Source organism: Spea bombifrons, chromosome 5, assembly GCF_027358695.1.
Source record: "Spea bombifrons isolate aSpeBom1 chromosome 5, aSpeBom1.2.pri, whole genome shotgun sequence".
NCBI lineage: Eukaryota > Metazoa > Chordata > Amphibia > Anura > Pelobatidae > Spea > Spea bombifrons.
Window position 1 is genome coordinate 89,619,610 of NC_071091.1, and position 19,285 is coordinate 89,638,894.

The window sequence follows — 19,285 nt, forward strand, 5'->3', positions numbered from 1 at the left end:
AGGCCTTGTTTGGTAAATGAATTCAAAGGTTTTATCCTACCACTCTTTTTTGTATGGACTCTTTCCAGGAGCTCACACGAAGGGTGCTATAGACTGTTGTTTCTTTGTATTTTAGGAGTCTTTTTCACTTGTACTGTTCTGTCAGCGACTGTTTATGTTTGTGTTCTGTTCAGTGTTACATTTTGCATCATATGTAATATGTTCAGTACTTTAATACATTTCAACCATTCCCAAATCTAAGCACCTCAGGACCACTACTAGCACATTAGCCCCATTCTTTTTGGCTAGGTATGTGGTGCAATTTTTTTTACACCACCAGCGTAAAGGCCATAATCACACACAGATTTTTTTCCCTACATGCACTTATTTGTATTGAAATATTTTATGGATAGACAGATTCTCAACGATTCGGCATAGCCCACAGCCGAGTGCCATTGCAGAAGATGAGGACTAAGGGAACTGGCGCCCATTGTGGATCTTCAATGACACTTTTGGCACCTGTTTTACCTTTTTCTTTTTTTTTTCAGCAAAGCAAGAAGCCGAAAAAATCCCACTTTTCCAGCACTGTCCTGGTTACCTGCCCTATTACATTTTTGAGGGCACAGGGATCATAGGTCAGTTGGGAAGATCATCTCTTCCCTGACCAACCCTGGGGTCAGGGAAGAAGTTGCCCCACATCTGCAGACAGCGTTGTTAATGGGCCAGATTTTACAGCACAGACATTCACTGCAGTTCCAGGATGGCCAACTTGCAACACTCTGAAGCTGAGCGCCACGAGGAAGCTCTTCAGGCAAGGTGGACAGGTGACCACATAACCCAACAAACATGTACAGCTAAAACATTGGGGTTATGAGTTACATTCGCTGTCCTCATCCTCAACGATATTAACCCAAGCAAAACAGCAGGTATTTCAGCTACAACTATACATTGTGAAAATGTATCAATACATTTATAACTATAGCTACAGAAAAGCCATCTTCTATTTTAAGTGAAGGCTGCCTGTCTTGTAGGAAGCAGAGGTAGACATTCAAATTACGCATTTGAAAAAATGGGGGAAATCAAATCCAGATATTGAGAATGTCCTTATGAGAAACAAACATGTTTCCCCAAGTCTTTCCAGCAATCATCATTTTCATTAAAAGCTCATTCATTCCTGTGCCTGCTGCATGTGTTCTGTATGTGTCATGTTTGCATTGTTAGCTACGGTACATAGGCCAATTAGATTTTTATTACCTGAAGCAGAATGGCAGGGAAGTTTACCTCAGACTGGTGTTCCCAGTGCGATTAGCCTGCAGGATACCCAGTGCTCGCTACAGTTGCATTACCTTTCGTAGCTGGACTTCGGACACTAATAGCAGTCCTAGACAGAAGCACCATACAGGGCAGTGAACAAGTATTTGCCACAGATTTTTTTCAATCTCTGCAGACCAAACTAATTGTAATATTAGACAAATATAGCCCTAGCAAACATAAGATGCCGTTTTTAAATTAGCTACCAAATCAACCCATTAACCACATTGCATTGATAAATAATTGGACTTAATTGTACTAGACACACGGGCATAATTACTGCCAGCCCTGTTGAATCTAAACACCAATTAATGCGGACTTAAAAGGTCTCAAAAAAACAGCACAAGATGCCGCGACCTAAAGAAATTCATGAACAGATGTCATTTACTTTTTTTGAAGTTACAGAGCCATTTCTAAGGCTCTGGGAATCCAGTGGAGCACAGAGAGAGCCTTATCTACAAATGGTACAATGGTACACCTTCCCAGGAGTTGGAGGCCTATCTACACATCCAGGAGGTCACAAAAGAAACCAGACATGTAAAGAACTGTAGACCTCTTTGCCTCAGTTAAGGTCAATGTTCACAATTCCACAATAAGTAAGAAAAATGGCATCCATGGGAGACTGCAGGTGAAAACCACTGCTGAAAAACACAGCAAAGGCTCATCTCACATTTGTCAAAAATATCTTAATGACCCCCAAGACATTCGGGATAAAATTCTGTGGACTAATGAGTCAAAACTGTTTGGAAGACATAAGTGCTGTTATATCTGGCATGAAGCACACATCATACCACAATAAGATCATACCAACAGTCAAACACGGTGGTGGCAGAGTGATGGCCTGGGGCTGGTTTGCCTTTAAGGACCTGAGTGACTTGCCATAATTAATAGAACCATGAATTCTTCTCTCTACCAGAAAATCCAGAAAGAGAATATCCGGCTATCAGTTCGTGACCTAAAGCTTGAGCGCAGTTGGGTTATTGTGCAAGATGATGATCCGAAGTGTGCAATAAATCCACCTCTGAATGGCTTTAAAAGAAACAAAATTAAGGTTTTTGGCCTAGTCAAAGTCCTGACTTGAATCCGATCGAGATGCTCTGACATGACCTTAAAAAGGCAGTTCACGCTCAAAAACCCTCCAATGTGGCTGAATTAAAACAATTCTGCCAAGATGGGTGGGCCAGAATTCCTCAGCAGCGATGTAAAAGACTCATTGACAGTTATGTTTATGGGGACATGTGGGTGATATAGATGTTGATTAACCCTTAACATCAGTAAATAAAATGCTATCAATAGAAATACTTGGAAAGCTGCATTTGGTGCTTTACCACGTTGTCTTATATTAAAATTAGTTTGATGTTCTAAAACATTTAAATGTTGATTTAAATGTTGATGTGACAAGTAAGCCATATATAGAAGAAATCAGGCAAATATTTTTCTAAGTACCGTATGTGAAAAAAGAGTATTATCACAAATCCAGATGCATTTTGCTAAAATATAAGGATGTTTCATGCCATTGGCAGCATATTTATGCAATTACGGTATATTGCATTCTGTAGCACATTTGATGCAATCTGTGCCATGTTCTGATCCCCAAGTTGCACAATTTAACTTCACTAATAGCAGGGAATCATTGGTAGGCAAGTACTCACATGGAACAAATCCACATATACATTCCTCAAAACCACCGGACATAGCATATTAAAGTACCAACCTTAATACCGTATTGGCTCGGATATAGGCCGCCCCCGTATATAGGCCGCACCCTAAAAGTTTGGTGCTTTTTTAAAGAAAAAGTTTTTTTCTTTAAAAAAAGCACCAAAAAAACATGCTGCCACTCTGTCCCCCCCCCCCGCGAGATATGCTACCACTGTCCTCCCTCTCCGAGATACGCTGCCACTGTCCTCCCTCCCCGAGATCTGCTACCACTGTCCTCCTCTGGGCCCCCTCCCCAACTTACCGGAGCAGACTCCCGGGTGTCTTGCGGCGCCGGCGGGGGACATCTACGCAATACAACTTCCGGTGCCGGCACATCCAGTGCCGGCACCGGAAGTTGTATTGCGTAGATGTCCCCCGCCGACCCCGGAAGACACCCGGGAGTCTGCTCCGGTAAGTCCGGGGAGGGGGTGCAGAGGTAAAACGCATCCGCACGATGCGCTTAGACAACCTCCCGTGCCGGCACCCCCCCCCCGTGGGAAGTGCTGGCAGGGGAGGCTGTCTGAGCGTATCGGGGAGTAGGATGCAGGTCCCCTGCACCGCTGCGGGGGATCTGTATCCTAACCCCGCTGCCTGTCCGGCGCCCGGGACTGCATGCCCCGGGCGTCGGGCGCTAGACCCCGAATATAGGCCGCACCCCCACTTTAAAGTCTTAAAGTGGGGGAAAAAAGTGCGGCCTATATTCGAGCCAATATGGTATATAAAGAGACTTACCTCTAGCAGGAGCTGCAATTCCAGAGCTGCAGCGAATCTCCCCTCCATGGTCTCACTTTTGTGCCACTGTTTAGCTTGATATAACAGGTGGGAGAGCATTTTTGGCTCATTCGCATTGGATGTCTCATTAGATCCCCCCGTAACAGTATAACAGTCATGAGCCAGAGCTCGGGATGAGTGGCGGTGAGTATACCCCACGGCCGCAGGGCACGTGTTCAGTCACACGCACATATCTCCTGCCAGTCAAGTCGCTACGGGTTCGGAAGGATCCCTCCATATATTTGTAACAGGGACACAACAATTTAAAGGGACCACTCAGCTATCACACTCAAAGTATATAACCATGGCTGGGGAATCCAAACTGGTAGTATGGTTTACAGTCCAGATTATGTCAGATATTTGTAGGTGTAATTAAATTATTTCTTAACACCTGATGCAAAGGGGATTCGTAATAAAGGGATGAGAATTAGGGCTCAGAAGAATGAGCTGGTGGAGCCCAAGCCAAGCCATGGGCTCTCAGTTCTCTCAGTTTTTGAACTACATCTTCTCATTTTTTGGTCTAAGGCAGGGCTCGGCAAATCCCAGGTGCCAGGTCGCCATGGCGACAGAGAATTTTGTCCTGGCGCCTAGGCGTTTGTCAGCCTGTTACATTCACAAAAAATTGCTTGGCAAAAACTGGGCAGACAGCACAGCCACTTCGAGCCCGCCCCCGAGCCTGTGATCACTCCCATGGAGTGATCCTGTAGGCTGAAAACGCGGTTGCAGGAAAACCAGCAATCGCGTTTTCAGCTGCCACAGGCAGCTTCAGGGAAATGGGTTGAGTGTTGGGGACCTGACACAACATCCCCCTGCTGCCTGATCGCTCCATGAGAGCGACAGTGCAGCGTTCACCCTTCAATGCCGCGATCGCAGCATTTAGGGGTTAATTCCTGTTTTGTACGGGGCTCTGCTGCTGGTGGTCTGCCTGGAAGCCTACAGCAGTCATCAAAGAGACTCCCCCCTGCAATGGCTGGTCTGTAGACCAGCAATTGCATCCCAGCTTCCAGAGGCAGCTTCAGGGACAGGGGAGAGGGTTCTTCGGTCTCCACATGAGTGTGGAGACCAGCCCCAACACCCCCCCTGCTGCCCGATCGCTCCCTGAGAGCGACAGTGCAGCGTTAACCCCTTCAATGCCACAATTGTGTATGACACATTCGTGGCATTGCAGGGGTTAACATTTGTCTCCACAAGCTTTTGGGGGGACTAAATATCAGGCAATGCTGTGCTCCAATGGAACATCAGCATTGAAAGAGTAAAAAAAAAAATTTTTTTTTTTTAAAAAACAGCACTGACCTGAAAGTCCAGGGTGCTTCCAGGTCAAATGCTGTGAGTTTAGTAAGTGGGCTGATGATCAGATCACTCCTGACCAACTGTTAGTTTTAAAAAAAAAAATCCTGGCTCCTAACTTTTTTAGCTGGCGCCTAGATTCACAACAAATTTGTCAAGCCCTGGTCTAAGGTATCTGATTTTGGAGCACAGCCTTCACCTAAGGCCTAAATACTAGCATAAAAACAATGATTTGTGAAGACCATTCCATCCTTTATATTTTATATAACAGTCAACTACAATATGGTAATAAATAACATAAAAAATAAAGAAATATTTATTAGCACTGCTTTTAGTTTCAGACAGCTGAATTTCAGTGTTTTAAAAATAAACCAGTTGTTACAAGTCTTCAATCAACAATGAATATGTGGGGCTTTTTCGGGGAACGCTGCCATTGATAAGAGCACTGTGTATTAAGAAAATATAATTTTACTTATACTGTATGTATGCGTGTCATTGTTGACCTACAGTTACTAGAGGAACATGAACAAACAAGATGTTTTAAATAATAGATTTGTATTTTTGAAACATGACTTGCAACTTGAAAAAATTAACAGTGACAAAAAAAAATGTGTTTCTTTAAGATAAATGAAAGAGACCTTGTGGGGCTCATGCTGAAGGCTAGCAAAAAATAAACTAGAAACTAGTTATTTAAGAAAAGAAAACTATAATTATGTGATACTATGACAGGACAGGCAACCGCTAGCATTTTGAGCTGTTGTGGACTACAATGCCCATTATGCTCGGTCAGGCGTGGGAATCAGAGTCCACGGTGGTGCTGGATACCACGTTTTCCTGGACCTACACAGAGAATGCAGCAGACTAGAATCACCACCCCTCCTGATAAAGCCCTGGCAGACCCACCTAAACGCTAGTATTTCGCCTGCGCTCTATTCTAGATCAATAGCTATTTACAACTTCTTATATATAGTCCCATGCTGGCATGAGATATTGTACATGTCCATTGCCGTCACCAGAAAACAGCCTTACACAATCAGACATAAAAAGCAACAAGTCAATAAATATACAAAGTGTCCTGTTTTGCATCCTTCAGTCAAGCATGTGGAGCTATGCTGTGAACGTCGTGATCACGGCGCATAGTATCCCAATATCAGAGCTGGAAGGCTTCTTCCTTATTCCGATGCATTTGGTAAACATATCCATTAGGCCCTGTCATGCATTTATCATTGTTATTGCACAATACATGAGGACCTTTGAGATTTTGGAAAGCATAAGAAAAGAAAAAAAAAGGAAAATGGACTTCCATCCTGACAGCTGCATTAATCCAGTATGACTAATAAGGTATGTCGGCTGCATGTGCTGAAGCAGCTATTAACACGCGCCCGCGGTGCACGCTAGTAGAAATGCAGTAAATAGGAAGTAGTCTTCATGTTTAAGTCACCTTTAGTCATAGGTTAAAGTTCAAAGGATCAAAGTGCTCGTTTACTCAGTAGGACTAGCTTCTTCTAAAGGGGTCGTAGTCGTGGCATCAACACGTGTCATCTTTATAAAAGGAAGAAAGAGAAAAAGTTAGAAGCAATATACTGTGTAGGACCAGACAGAACACTTCAGCTCTGTCTGTGAGTGAAAAGCATAGACCCAAATACAATGAAATCTGTTATAAGAACTACAAAATGCAACTTCTCTACTCAAGCAGTCAGTGTACTTAACTACACAGCACGTACACCCATGGTAGCACGTGACAACGCAACCCCTTACACTGGGCTTCAGACCACATCATAGCGATCACATCCTTCCTTTAAATAAACATAATACATTCATACACACTTAAAGCCAGACACATGTTGAGCGTAGTCAGTTGCCGGGACAGTACAGAGAATCCACCGTATTCTGAAAAGCCCACAGGCTCACAGGCAAGTATTGGCGCATAACACTAAACTAGCACTACTAATATCTAGATAAGAAAAACATGGCCATACTAATTACTTTGTTACCAACAGTGACACAGAATCATTCGCAATTTCCAGGAAGAACTATTTCCCAACGCATGAATGAACCGCGCCGAGACGCTTCTCTTCGTTTCGCTTCCCAGCCATGTTCTCCAAAATCAAGACTTACCGTGATACCACCATTTTGTTTTCTTTGGATTTTTGTTGCATGTTCTTACATAAAATGAATTATCTGGAGGTCTTCTCTACAAATATCCAAAAGAAAAAAAAAAGACATTAAGTATATAAAAGCATATAAACCACGAAAATAAAACGAGCTCTGATTAAAATAGTGGAATTTATATTTTGAAAAATGTAACCGTTAACATTTTACTATACAGGACACATACATCTGCAGGTATGCCGACTGCAGATACAAAGTAATTATAGTCTTCTCCGTGATCTGTAAACCATCTACAGAAAAATACCAAGTTACATTAGGCAGCTTTCTCTCTCTCTCTCCCTTTTTCATAACAAAGATGTTGTTGAACTACTTTGCAATAAACATCAAATAGTATCCTAGATACCATGTAAAGCAGCAACCACAGATTCCACTTACAACCAGCTCTAATGAGACTCCTAATGTGGTAACGGCAGACTTTGGAGGTTAACAGTATATGTCTAACACACACACACACAACTAAAAAAAAAAAAAAAGTAGGTAGAATTGCATGATGAGGTGTCTTGAATTTGTGGTTTTATGCGTTTTTTGTTTTGTTTTTGCAGTAAAGTATGTGTGAAAACACGCACTACATGTGTAACATAAGGATGTATAATACACGGACTGTCCTTACATGACACTCTACTTTCGCTTTGTGATGCCCTCCACTGGCTCTCTAATTCCTCAAGAACTTAATTTAAAACCCTTCTCCTAACACACAAAGCCCTCCATGGTACATCTCCCTATACATTCCTGCTCCCCCACTCCATCTTTATGTTCTTTCCTTTGATTATAGCTTTCCTCCCAATCCCTCTGGAACTCCCTTCCACCTAACCTCCAGCTTTCATCTTTTCACTCAATATTTAGGGGGGGGGAAATCAAAACCTGCAGAAGTTTACAATCTTATATGCCATAAATGAAACTCCCACATTCATCAATTTCACACTTACGCTTTTTCTATACCTCGTGTCTCTCGACACCCCGTCCTCTGAAGGTTATGAGCTGTGAGCAGGACCCTCTGTCCCTAATCTGTGTCACTTCTAGTCCTGTCAGACCCTTTGAACATATACGTTCTGTAGGAAGCGCTGCACGAATAGTTGGTGTAGTAATGGCGGTTGGAATATATGGAAGTTTTCCGCTCTTACCTTTTCTTTGCAGCTGGAAAGCATGCTGATGATGCTAAGACAAACAGACTGTACAGACAGAGCTGGAGACCAATCTTCTGTTAATATAGATAAACAGATATGACCATTGCTATAAACATGAGGATGGACAGGGATATTGTCACCAGTAAACATAACCTAGAAAGGAACAGAAAAAATATATTATGTATTAAGACAGCAAACCCTGCAGCGATGAACACATTTTCAGGGAAATACTACTTCAGCGTTCTTAGCGGTTCATTAGTGTTCGGTGATGAGAACATATAGAACGCTGGAGATCACAGACTCATTAGATCTCACTTATAAGAGAATAGTAACATCGCTAGGAGATTTTTTTTTTTTTTTTTTTTTTTTTAAAGGGACACATCTGCCATCGTATGCACATTTATATGGCAGCGATGTCACCTTTAGATTAAATGTTTTTTCCCCCTTTGTAAAAGCATTAAAGGCTTCATAAGACTCCCTTCCGTACATTTGCAGAAGCGTTCTTGCGTTTTTTTTAAGGGGGACTAATAAACACTCCGCGTGCAGAAAGCGCACCCACTGACTCTAATAGGAACACTTTCCCATCGGTAACCGGTCGCTTTTATACTATCCTCCTTACAGGTGGAGAATGACGAGCAGCCAGGTGCATGCTGGGAAGAATCATTAGGACTGGGATGTTATAAAGCAGTACAATGTTAAGACTATAAACATTTTATTATCAGCATGACACAGTAAAAAGCGCTTTCCTGAGACAACTCAATGGCTTGATTCTATACTTCAGGAGCCACCGTGTCACATGCAGCTCAATATCCAAGATCCTGAAATTTGCAAGTTTAGGGCTACTCTGCAGGTCGTCATAACTTTAAGGGTTGCTAGAACCCAGCTGATCATTAGGAAACGTATTGGCCAGCTAGAGGACTCCGTCTATAAAGGTTCTATATGGAGTTCAAGCTGACCCTGACTCCGGACGAGTCCAGCGGCAGGTTGTCCGATGAGCTGCTGCAGTAGCAGAGATCGGAAGATCTCTTGTCCTTGGACCCCAGCACCGTCCCAGCTGGAGCACCTGGATATCACGTCATTACTCACCATTTGCATAAAGCATGGAGAATGTAAGGAAACAACGCCACAACGGCCTTTAACTTCTATGGGAAGGTAGGAAAATCTTCGTACATTCTTTGGCCAGTCCTGCTTCCAAAACTAAATCGGAAGGCCAGTGCATAATTTTAACAAAGCTGAACTTGCACTGAACGTCATACAAAACAAACATGGTTTCTAGACGCGTTTTCCTTTGTTTTAATTGACACATTTTATTTAGATGCTTCGAATAGATAGAGATACATTTACCTGAGGAGAATCAAAAGGATACCGGCTGCTGAACTTAAATAAAAGCTGAAATTTTTCCCCCTCGTATAAGGTTCCCGGTGCGCCTTCCATATCTACAATCCACCTAAAATATAACAGACACAGGTAAAGGCACGTGCGAGACTTAACGCCAGTGCTTTATGGCACTTTACATATTCTAGTTTAATGTACACATTTTAGTTTTTGCTGTGAGTAAATTGTTACCAATTTTTGAATATTTTAGTAAGACCCAAGAGAACAGCAGCGACACAATCTTCGCAAAGAAAATCACATTTAATGCTTTAGTCGACTATAGTTCTAATTTAAAGACATTGAGGCAATGAGAAACGCGCACAGCCGAAATTATTTTCTTAACAAAACATATAAAAGATAAAAATATCATTATTTCAATGTTTCCCAAACTGAAGGGTCATGGAGATATGGAAATATAAGTCGAGGAGAGGGGGTAATGATCAGAGTTTCTCTCTTTTTCAGGATCAACATTACTCCTATACCAATCCCCAAAACTCAAGGGGGGACCCAACATAATCTCGACCTATAAGCTTTACACCCGAGCACTGTCACCATGTGTCCACCAGCAATGAAATGGTTAAACAGTCCCGTTTCCCAACAGAAATAATAAAACTGTCAAGCAAGATGAACTTTTCATACAGCATTAAATTACCGTAACTAATTATACATTGTATGTCATTGGCACCTCATTAGAATATTGTGCAAAAAAAAACATCTTTGAATGACAAATAATCCCATTAGAGGTTGATTTTATCAAATGATCTCTCATTCGGGTTATTCCTTACTTTTAAGTTAGATCAGGTGTTATATTGTGTAAAACGTACGCTTCAACAGGGCGGGGGTGCTTTATGTCAAGCCTGCGGCCATCTGCATGGTCTACATAGGAACAATACCTGGTTTCACTACTGGTAGCCAGCTGAGGCCTTAAAGTTCTCCTGACTTGGAAGCATCTTTAAGACCGGCTGCCAGCCATGCCTGCGCCACATGGAGTGCAAGGAGCTACCCATATATTTTAGGGCTCAAATATCTTTACGCAAGCCACCTATTGTTGGACAACTGGCCAAACCAACCAGTATTCCTAAAATACTCCGCGTACGCCCCTTGGTGTCCGAAGTCCGGCTAGGAAAGGCGATACGCAACTGTAGAGAACGATGGATTTACTGCCTATAAATTATACCGGGAAAGCAGGAGCTACATTTATGTATGTTTTCCTGCTCTTGAGGACACAGGCTACAATGATTAGGGCAGAAACGTTCCTCCAAGAGCACATGAAAAACCATACAAAACAGCTACTTTCAAAGCCACCCTTAAAGCAATATTCCACTTTACAAAAATAGGTAAGAGGTCTATCCGACGATCTATGCACTGAGACGAGGGGGTTACGTATTCAGTAACGCAAAAAAAAAAAATAGGAATTGCTACATAACCGTACAGACATACACTAACATACACCACAAATCCTGCTCTCTAGGTGAAGCCATTAAAATAAAAATATCTCCACCCGATCCCTTTACAAGACACGTATTAGATTTCACAAGCACCAGATCCTACCCAGCTATAACCCGAGCCGTTTTCATGAACTGATCAGGCTTTATTATTATCCCTAGAAGGTCATAATAATAAAAGCATCTGGATTTGTAAGCCTCGCATATTCCATTTCAGTCACGTTCTCAAGAGGACCGTGAACTGTTGAACCATCATTTTGTTGTCGCAAAATTAACTATAGAAGGGAAAGAAAAAAAATAGGGTTCACTGCATGGCATCTTCATTACAGGTATTAAATAAGTGACCATTTCTGTAGCATTTGGACCACCCATCAGTATAAGACCCACCAATGTGAGAACTGGAACACAAAGGTTAATTATTTATTATTTTTTTATTAAAAGTGTTTAAAACACAACCAAATATGATCCGGCTGTCAGTTCTACTGACCGCTTAGACAGCTTATTTGAGAAATATTCCTTACCAAATCTTTGTGAAACCCATTTTGGAATCTAATCTTAGCACGGCAGTAAGAAGTCTCCGAGCGTGAAGTGTGACGTTTCCTGAGGGCATGTGGCAGACAAAATTGTGCACATAATGCATAGCGAACAGCCAGCTTATTCAGCAAAACTTCCAGCCCTAATAATACGTATGCTTTACTGATTCAGAACAAGCCGATACGAAGTAGCACTTTCTGCATATCTGCTTCAAAAATAAACATTTCAAGGATAAGTCAGTTTTTTGGGGTGGTGGGATAGGTGTGTAGTGCGCAGGGTAACTAGTGCTTAACCCCTTAATGACAAAGCCCGTACATATACGGGCTCAAATTGCATTGTTTTCAATGGGTTTAGGGACCGCCCATTGTCCTTAAGGGGTTAATCAGTTGTGAGATCAACAACTGATTAAAGGTCTGAGTCTCTTTATCAAGAAAAAAGGGACAGACTAGATGGTTCGAACGGCTGACAAACTGTTGCTATGAGTGCCAGAGAGTCATGGGTAGGCGAGTATTACTTACATAGGGGTGGTTGGAGTTCACCTTTAAAATGTACCTTTTCGACAACAACATTGTCATAGGTAATAATAATAATATACAAACATTCAGACTTGCTTGATTAGAAGGTGTGTGCAGGGTTATTTAGAATGTAAATATCTTTTGGACGTCAGCATATTTAAGTGTGACACAGCATGGAAGTGTGCCAACAGATAAATACATCCATGCTGTGTTGAATTCACATGTATGTATTTATCTGTTGGCACACTTCCATGCTGTGTTGTAAATGTGCCAGCAGATAAATACATTAATATGAATTCAACAAGGGATACAACTCGGCATGGAAGTATGCCAACAGATAAATACATAACTGAATTCAACAAGAGATACAACACTGTACATGTTCAAGAACAAAACGTAAGAGAAGCACTTGCATAGCCAGCACACACACATCACACAAATACTGCAAACCTCAAACAGGCCATTTAAATGCAAATCTAAGATAAAAACTCTAGGGCTTCAGTAATACATATTTATGCACTCGTTGGGCTGCCACTATATCAAAGAACCACATTTCAGTGGGTTCCAACAGAGACGGTACGGCGGCCTTCCCCAAGAGAAGCGGCTTTAGGCTGTAAAGAACATTAAGTGACATATCAAATGCCATTCAAATATAGAATTACTGCCATTTACTACCAGACACATGGGAGGGAAAGAAGAATAACAAAAGGGCATTCACTCAATGGCCTGCTCAGCAGAGCGGGGAGCACAACCAAACTTAACCCTTTACATGTGGCATTAAAGTAGCTTTAAACTATATGGATACTGGCATCATCCGGAAGAAAATGTGATGTGCAGTCCTGGCATCGGAATAATCCCAGGAGTTCTAAAAATGGCTCAGCTGTCTATTTTCAGAAACCATTCAGAGGCACAAAGGACAGTGAATTGTTCATTTAACATTCCGGCCCGGATTGAGAAATAGAACAGACTTTTAAAAATATATATTTATATATATATAGACTATTCCACTATTTTACAGAATGAAACCCATTATCTGCATCTTCACACAGATGATTGTCAAACTGTAGTCATCATACCAGCTCTACCTTGTAATTAAAACACAAATACACAATATGCCTGTTAGTCTGAAGTCACAGTTAGGAATAAGTAAATATTTCCATCTCCAAACAATTACACCAACTGGGAAAAAGCAAACGTTATACCTAGTTTCAATAAATGATTTTAATGAAAAAAAGATAGAAACGCACAAGACAAGGTAACTGCTGAAGTGCTTCCCTCTACTTACTGCGTGATAGAATTCTGAACGCTTTTCTCATTCAAAGTCATGCCGGGTGGGGGTTCATTCTGCAAAGCCATCAGTTCCTTCTGAAGCCGCTTCTGCAAGAAATCATGGAAACAAAGGGTTAATGGCGTACTTATTACACGTCTCCCATGCCATACGTCCTCTACTGCAGGGATCATTTAATAGTAATCCGTTTCAAGGGCGCAGGGTGGCTTCATTCATTCACATGCAGCGGTATATGTGACCATAAGTAGGGAAATCCGGGAGACTCTGTGTTTTAAGAATATTGGCTAAACATTCAGAGCTATTTATATAACACGAACTACGTGCAATAACCATATAACACACAATAACTGGGGGCAGGACCGGGCCTATGACACATTCTGTATAACCTTAACATATCACCGTGCTTTCATACATGGGAACGGCTGGAATATACGCCAAAACATCTGCATTTATGAAACCAATAGCAGCCAACTTTAGGAATAAGAATCCAACATCCATTTCATGTAGAAGCAATTACATTATGACTTCGACCTTCAAAAGCGTCTGATATCCAACTCTCCCACGTACGTTTAGAACCGTGACGCCCAGAAAACAGTATTTTACTGGCAAAGCCTTCTGAGCCAGACCACAATATCCCAGCACACCCCTAAAGACTTACTTCCGAGAACTATTAACCCATTAAGGACAATGGGCGGTCCCTAAACCCATTGAAAACCATGCATTTTGAGCCCGTACATGTACAGGCTTTGTCATTAAGGGGTTAAAAACGAAAACCGTCAACAAATTAATAAAAAAGGAAAAAACACTGATGCATCGTCCACACCTCCTGACTTCTAGCAACCAGTAATTTAAATAAAACCTAAAGAGAAAGGGATGAAAAGTCAACATCAACTGAAAAATACTTCATTCACATTCAGGTTTCCGACGCCAGAATTTTTAACTCTGACAGAACCGAACTTCATTTACTTTCATTCTCTTTGGCATAAACACGTTATCTCTGTTGAATAATTGCAATTGTTCATCTGAACATCTCCTGAATCCATAACTGGAATCCACCGAGGACACGCGACGCAAACGTTTCATCAGATCCCCGGAAACGCAGGCACGTCACTAAGCACAGCTGCCGAGAGGCGTTTAGGGAATAATGCCCAACGCTTAACCAAATTCAACCCAAGGCGTACCGTCCGGAGGTCTGGAATGTATAATGTAAGCAGCGTGAGCAGCGGCATGGACGCGTCCGACCTCCATAACATCACACGCAGGTCATTTAGTGCTCAATGCACTTTGGTTGGACCAGCTGATCATAGAAAACGAGATCAGAAGCAAGTAATCCCGAAAACCCAACAAGAGATGTAACATGCATCGTTTCGGAATGTATACGTAACTTTAAATACAATGTCATCGCTCGCATGTACTCAAAAACAAACTCAAAAAAATTTTTAGTTGCAGGCTTTAGAAGCATAAATAGACATAAATTCCAGTTTTTAACCCTGCAGGTCTCCCTGGCAAGAGAGTCCGGAACATCGATAAGAGAACAATGCGGAACCTGACTTTCTTCCTCAATCAACATGACTCTATACACAAAGATTATATACAATGTATATATACCACCTCGCTTGTATACTATGGGACAAGCTATCTTGACTTCCTGTTCTCTGGATCTGATTATTCCTCCCCATTAATTCACGCCTCCCTTGTGGTTGTTGCTGCCAGTTGTTGAGGACTTGTTCAGGCACCCGGTGTAAACACACTGAACCCCGCCACACCGACACTTGCTTATCTAAGGGGATACCTGCGCCGCCCTAAAACAACCTATATGTTTAACTGAACAGCCTATATGTTTGAGATTTTGTGCCAAAGCCGTAACGGTAAGCGATCCACTTTAAGGATCCCCGCATTAAAGAGGAAGTCAGAGCGGGTATCAGATGAAAAACACCCATCAGTGATGACCTATATTACTGTCCTGTGTGTGCAAGGAGGGACTACCCCTTTAATTACCTTTACACGTTACATTACGATGATCTCACACCTACGCCCCGGTAACGCATCGGAGACGAGATTACGCAATCACATCCACAGCCTTCACTTATACACACATATATATATATATATATACACACACAAACTTTACGTCAACGTGTAAGTTATAAAGAAGGGGGGGGTGCTGCGGAACCAACATTAACAGTGTAATTACTTCTTGTTTATGACAACATTCCAGATTAATGACGCCGCTGCAGCCAAATTAATCCAAAGTATGTCACGTAATAAATGGTGTATTACATCATATGTTATCTCAGCCCAGCCACTCCCCAGCATACCAAAGACACTTTTATTGTGATCAAACAAGCCAAACAGCTGTCACCCGGTTACCGTGGAGAAGAGTAAAGTACTACGGTAGTTACCATGACCAAAATGACCGTACAATCAGGGAATTAAAACTAAATGGTTATATTCGATTCACTTTAGATTGCCGCCTCCGTGCAGCGGGACACGTTCAAAGCATTACACCGTTTGTTTCACATTCAGGGTAACTTTTCCGTAAGGCGGTAAACACCCAGTAACAGGACCACTTCTGCAGGAAGATGAGAACATGTAACCACCCTAGATTGTTCTAAAACGTAAAGCAGAGGACTACGTAGAGAGAAGGGGTGTGATGGACATTTACATCCTTAAGGGGTATTCTTTGTGAATAATGTCAGAGATCCGGGTGTAAAGGGTCTCAGGAGACGGAGAAGAAGATGGGATATAATATTAAGACTGTAAAGAGGCAGGGGGGCCGGGGGCTTCTAAGCATAAAGTTTACAATGACATCCGGGTCAGGGAATGCCTCAGGGTGCGCTGCCGGGTGACACCTGCACGATTTTAAGACTGATAGCTGCGAGGTCAGATAGGTGCTGCTTAGCAATAGGATTCGGACGGTAGGCGGGTCGGGGAAAGGGTACGTGTGGGGTCAGGAATGGTGAAAGTGACGAGTACTCCGCGGCAGGACGGAAGGGGGTCACAATTACAGGTGACAACACGGAGATCGCCGAGGAGGAGGCAGGGAATGCTAAGCAGATACATGGCAAGCTTGGGGACGGGCGGACTTTTCTGATTAATGTCAACAGAGCCCCGGTCCTCGCTTTATATCTCCCGTCGTTACAGAGCTACGACCTGGGTCACCGGGGTGAATATTCGCGCAGCACTCACCTGCATTGACGCCATGATGGGAACCCTCCCCCTCCCTCCAGAGGCGGTGTCACATCTCACGTGACACACAATACGTCAACAACACTCGAGCGGATACGCGAGGGCTTAGACAGTTCTACGCATGCGCACAAACCGTTGCTGAACTCGTGTATTTGAGCGTGCGCACTAATCATGCTGTGTACCGGTAGAGTCGAGTAAAGGTTCTCGCGCGGCCAGCCGTCCGGTAAATAAACCAATTTCAAGACAAGCAAGAGTTATTCGCATGCAGCGTGTACTTCTGATAAGTCACGCAGGATACGTGATTCATTAGCAAGTAGAGTGCAAGCTCAGTGGGGTAGTTCCCATTACTTTTTTCCGCCGCCTTTTGCGCCACCTAGCGTTTGCATTTGATATTAATCGCAGCTGTGAAGGTTGCCAAGGTTGGTAACCTAGCAATAGTTTTCTAGCACATCAAAAAAACTGTGCCAACAGCTTAGATGAGCTGCCCCAGCCTGCCACCCGCGAAGGACCAACACAAACGCCCACCCCCACTATCTTATAAACATACTAAGGGCTGAGAGCAGTCTGTGGATTAGGGTGATGGGAGCTGTGGCTCGCTAAAGCAGGTGCACAAGAGCAAAAGGCTGGCATATTTGTGAAAATGTGTCTTTTTTTATATAGTGTAAATGTGTCTTTATTTAGTGTATTGTGTAGTTTACACATTGTGTACTTTATTTTCTGTGTGCTGCTCCACAGTGAGATTACAAAAATCATACAATAAAATCCTGTGTTTCTACTGTTTTTGTAAACTATGTAAATCTGGCAGTCCATCATATAACTCAAATTTATTTGTGGCACAACAGTATATAACTATGGAATGCACACCAATAAAATGATAAATAAGAAAAGCAAATTATACCATAACCTGTACATCTGGGGGGGGTTAGAATCTGGGGGGGCTCCCGAAAACATCTCATATATAACCTGTGCAATATGTAACTAACAGACCCAAACGCGTTTCTGAAGAAAACAAATAATGGCTACATTTGGCAAAGAGCTCCCTTCCAGAAATACCTTCTGTTTTATTTGCTCATAATTACGGTTACAAACCCGTATACTAACCGTGAAAAGAATGCAAGACGTTGAAACAGCAATGAATGCCTTCTAATAAACTCCCTATAATTGTCACAAAAATATAGAAATTCTCAACAAAAAAAAAGAAATTCTTTAGTAGCAATCATAACAAAATCATTATATATTAATATTTCATACTAAATGTTGGACTATATATCTAAAAGTGGTATCAAAAGAAAGTCCTATCTGTCGTATAATTGGTAAGGACGCAGTAAAAACGTAAAGGGAGAATCAGCTAAACAAACCTATTGCAACATCACCAAAAGAGCCCTCTGGGTTTTGAAATACAAAGTACTCTCGGTAACGAAGGGGTTAAAACTGTTCAGGAACGTCCCGGACTTCACCATACCGGTCCTGTCAGGTCTTCATCAAACCGGGCTGGCTTTGTATTGTTCTTACTGGTAGCCAAAGGTAGTATGTCTGTTATACCAGCCCAGGGGCAAATCTATCAGCAGCTACATTTCTAAGAGGTGGGAAAGTGTCCGTGGTAAGGCTGGTATAAGCCCCACACAACACCTGCTTCTAACAGACAAACCTCAGAAGCTCGGTAACCACAAGTACAAATATTGCCTTATTTTAGTAGACACTTTAATGTCCCCGACACCCTCACTATAGAGGAATGCGTATTATAGAACCCCGAGTACTTTATTATACATTCTCCCACAATGGAAAAAATAAATAAGATAAAACCACTGGCCTGACATAGAAGAGGCTGCTCTCCTCCTTCTCCATGGTGTGACTATTGCATCTTCCACACACGTAGAGGAAATCTCCCCTACCTGCGCCAGGTGAATGCTAGAGGCACACATATTCAGAGAAACTCTTAAATACATAAATATAATAGTGAACAGCGGATATTAAAGTGATCAGAGAATCACCTTGCTGCAAAAGCAGTGAAGTAAACACAAACTTCCATCCAACAAAAACTATACAAATAACCCTGCGCAAGAATGACACCCAAATAAGTGAACTCACCCTAAAAAAGATGAACTGATAAACACTGAAATAACGCAAAATGGAAGATGTGTCCTAATAACCATCCAATATGACCACATCTTCTATTTTGAGTTATTTCTGTAAGTTTATCCATTTATTTTTTATGGCGAGTTCTCTTATTTGTGCGTCATTCTTGCGCAGGGTTATTAAGATAGTTTTTATTTATTGGTAGTGTAAGTCTTGCAGAGCCGTACTTACAGGTTGACGTGAGATGAGATACATGAATACCTTTTTAACCAGACACCAAGTTGTGCAAAAACACAGTAAAGCTGTAGAAAACACTAGTAGTTATTTTATATAATACTTCCTGGGTAATGCTTCTGAATACATTGCTATAGGTTACGTAAACATACAGTAAAGAATGAAGAAAGATTATCCCGAGATCTTTATTGAACAATATTGTAAAGCTTTTTGTTTAGTTTGTGCTCTACTTTCCTTAGCAACAAAAGGGGAGAGAGCCTGGATGCCTCTGCCCGGTCGCAGGATATT

General features: G+C 42.0%; 1 protein-coding gene across 1 annotated transcript; it reads right to left on the reverse strand.

Moving 5' to 3' along the window:
- Positions 1-5,339: 5,339 nt before the first annotated feature.
- On the reverse strand, positions 5,340-16,793 carry UBE2W (ubiquitin conjugating enzyme E2 W). Its single transcript, XM_053467282.1, has 6 exons — positions 16,688-16,793; positions 13,496-13,587; positions 9,687-9,789; positions 8,340-8,495; positions 7,165-7,240; positions 5,340-6,588 (listed from the first exon to the last, which is right to left on the reverse strand). The coding sequence occupies exons 1-6, from the start codon at positions 16,700-16,702 to the stop codon at positions 6,575-6,577; spliced, it is 456 nt and encodes a 151-aa protein (XP_053323257.1). The 5' UTR covers positions 16,703-16,793; the 3' UTR covers positions 5,340-6,574.
- Between the last annotated feature and the right edge of the window lie 2,492 nt (positions 16,794-19,285).

What these genes read in the sequence shown, in the direction of transcription:
- UBE2W (XM_053467282.1), bottom strand. An exon ending in GTTCAGAATTCTATCACGCA is followed by an intron (nt 9,790 to 13,495) that starts GTAAGTAGAGGG and finishes GTTATATTTTAG; the next exon opens with GTGGATTGTAGATATGGAAG. An exon ending in ATCCTTTTGATTCTCCTCAG is followed by an intron (nt 8,496 to 9,686) that starts GTAAATGTATCT and finishes GTTCCTTTCTAG; the next exon opens with GTTATGTTTACTGGTGACAA.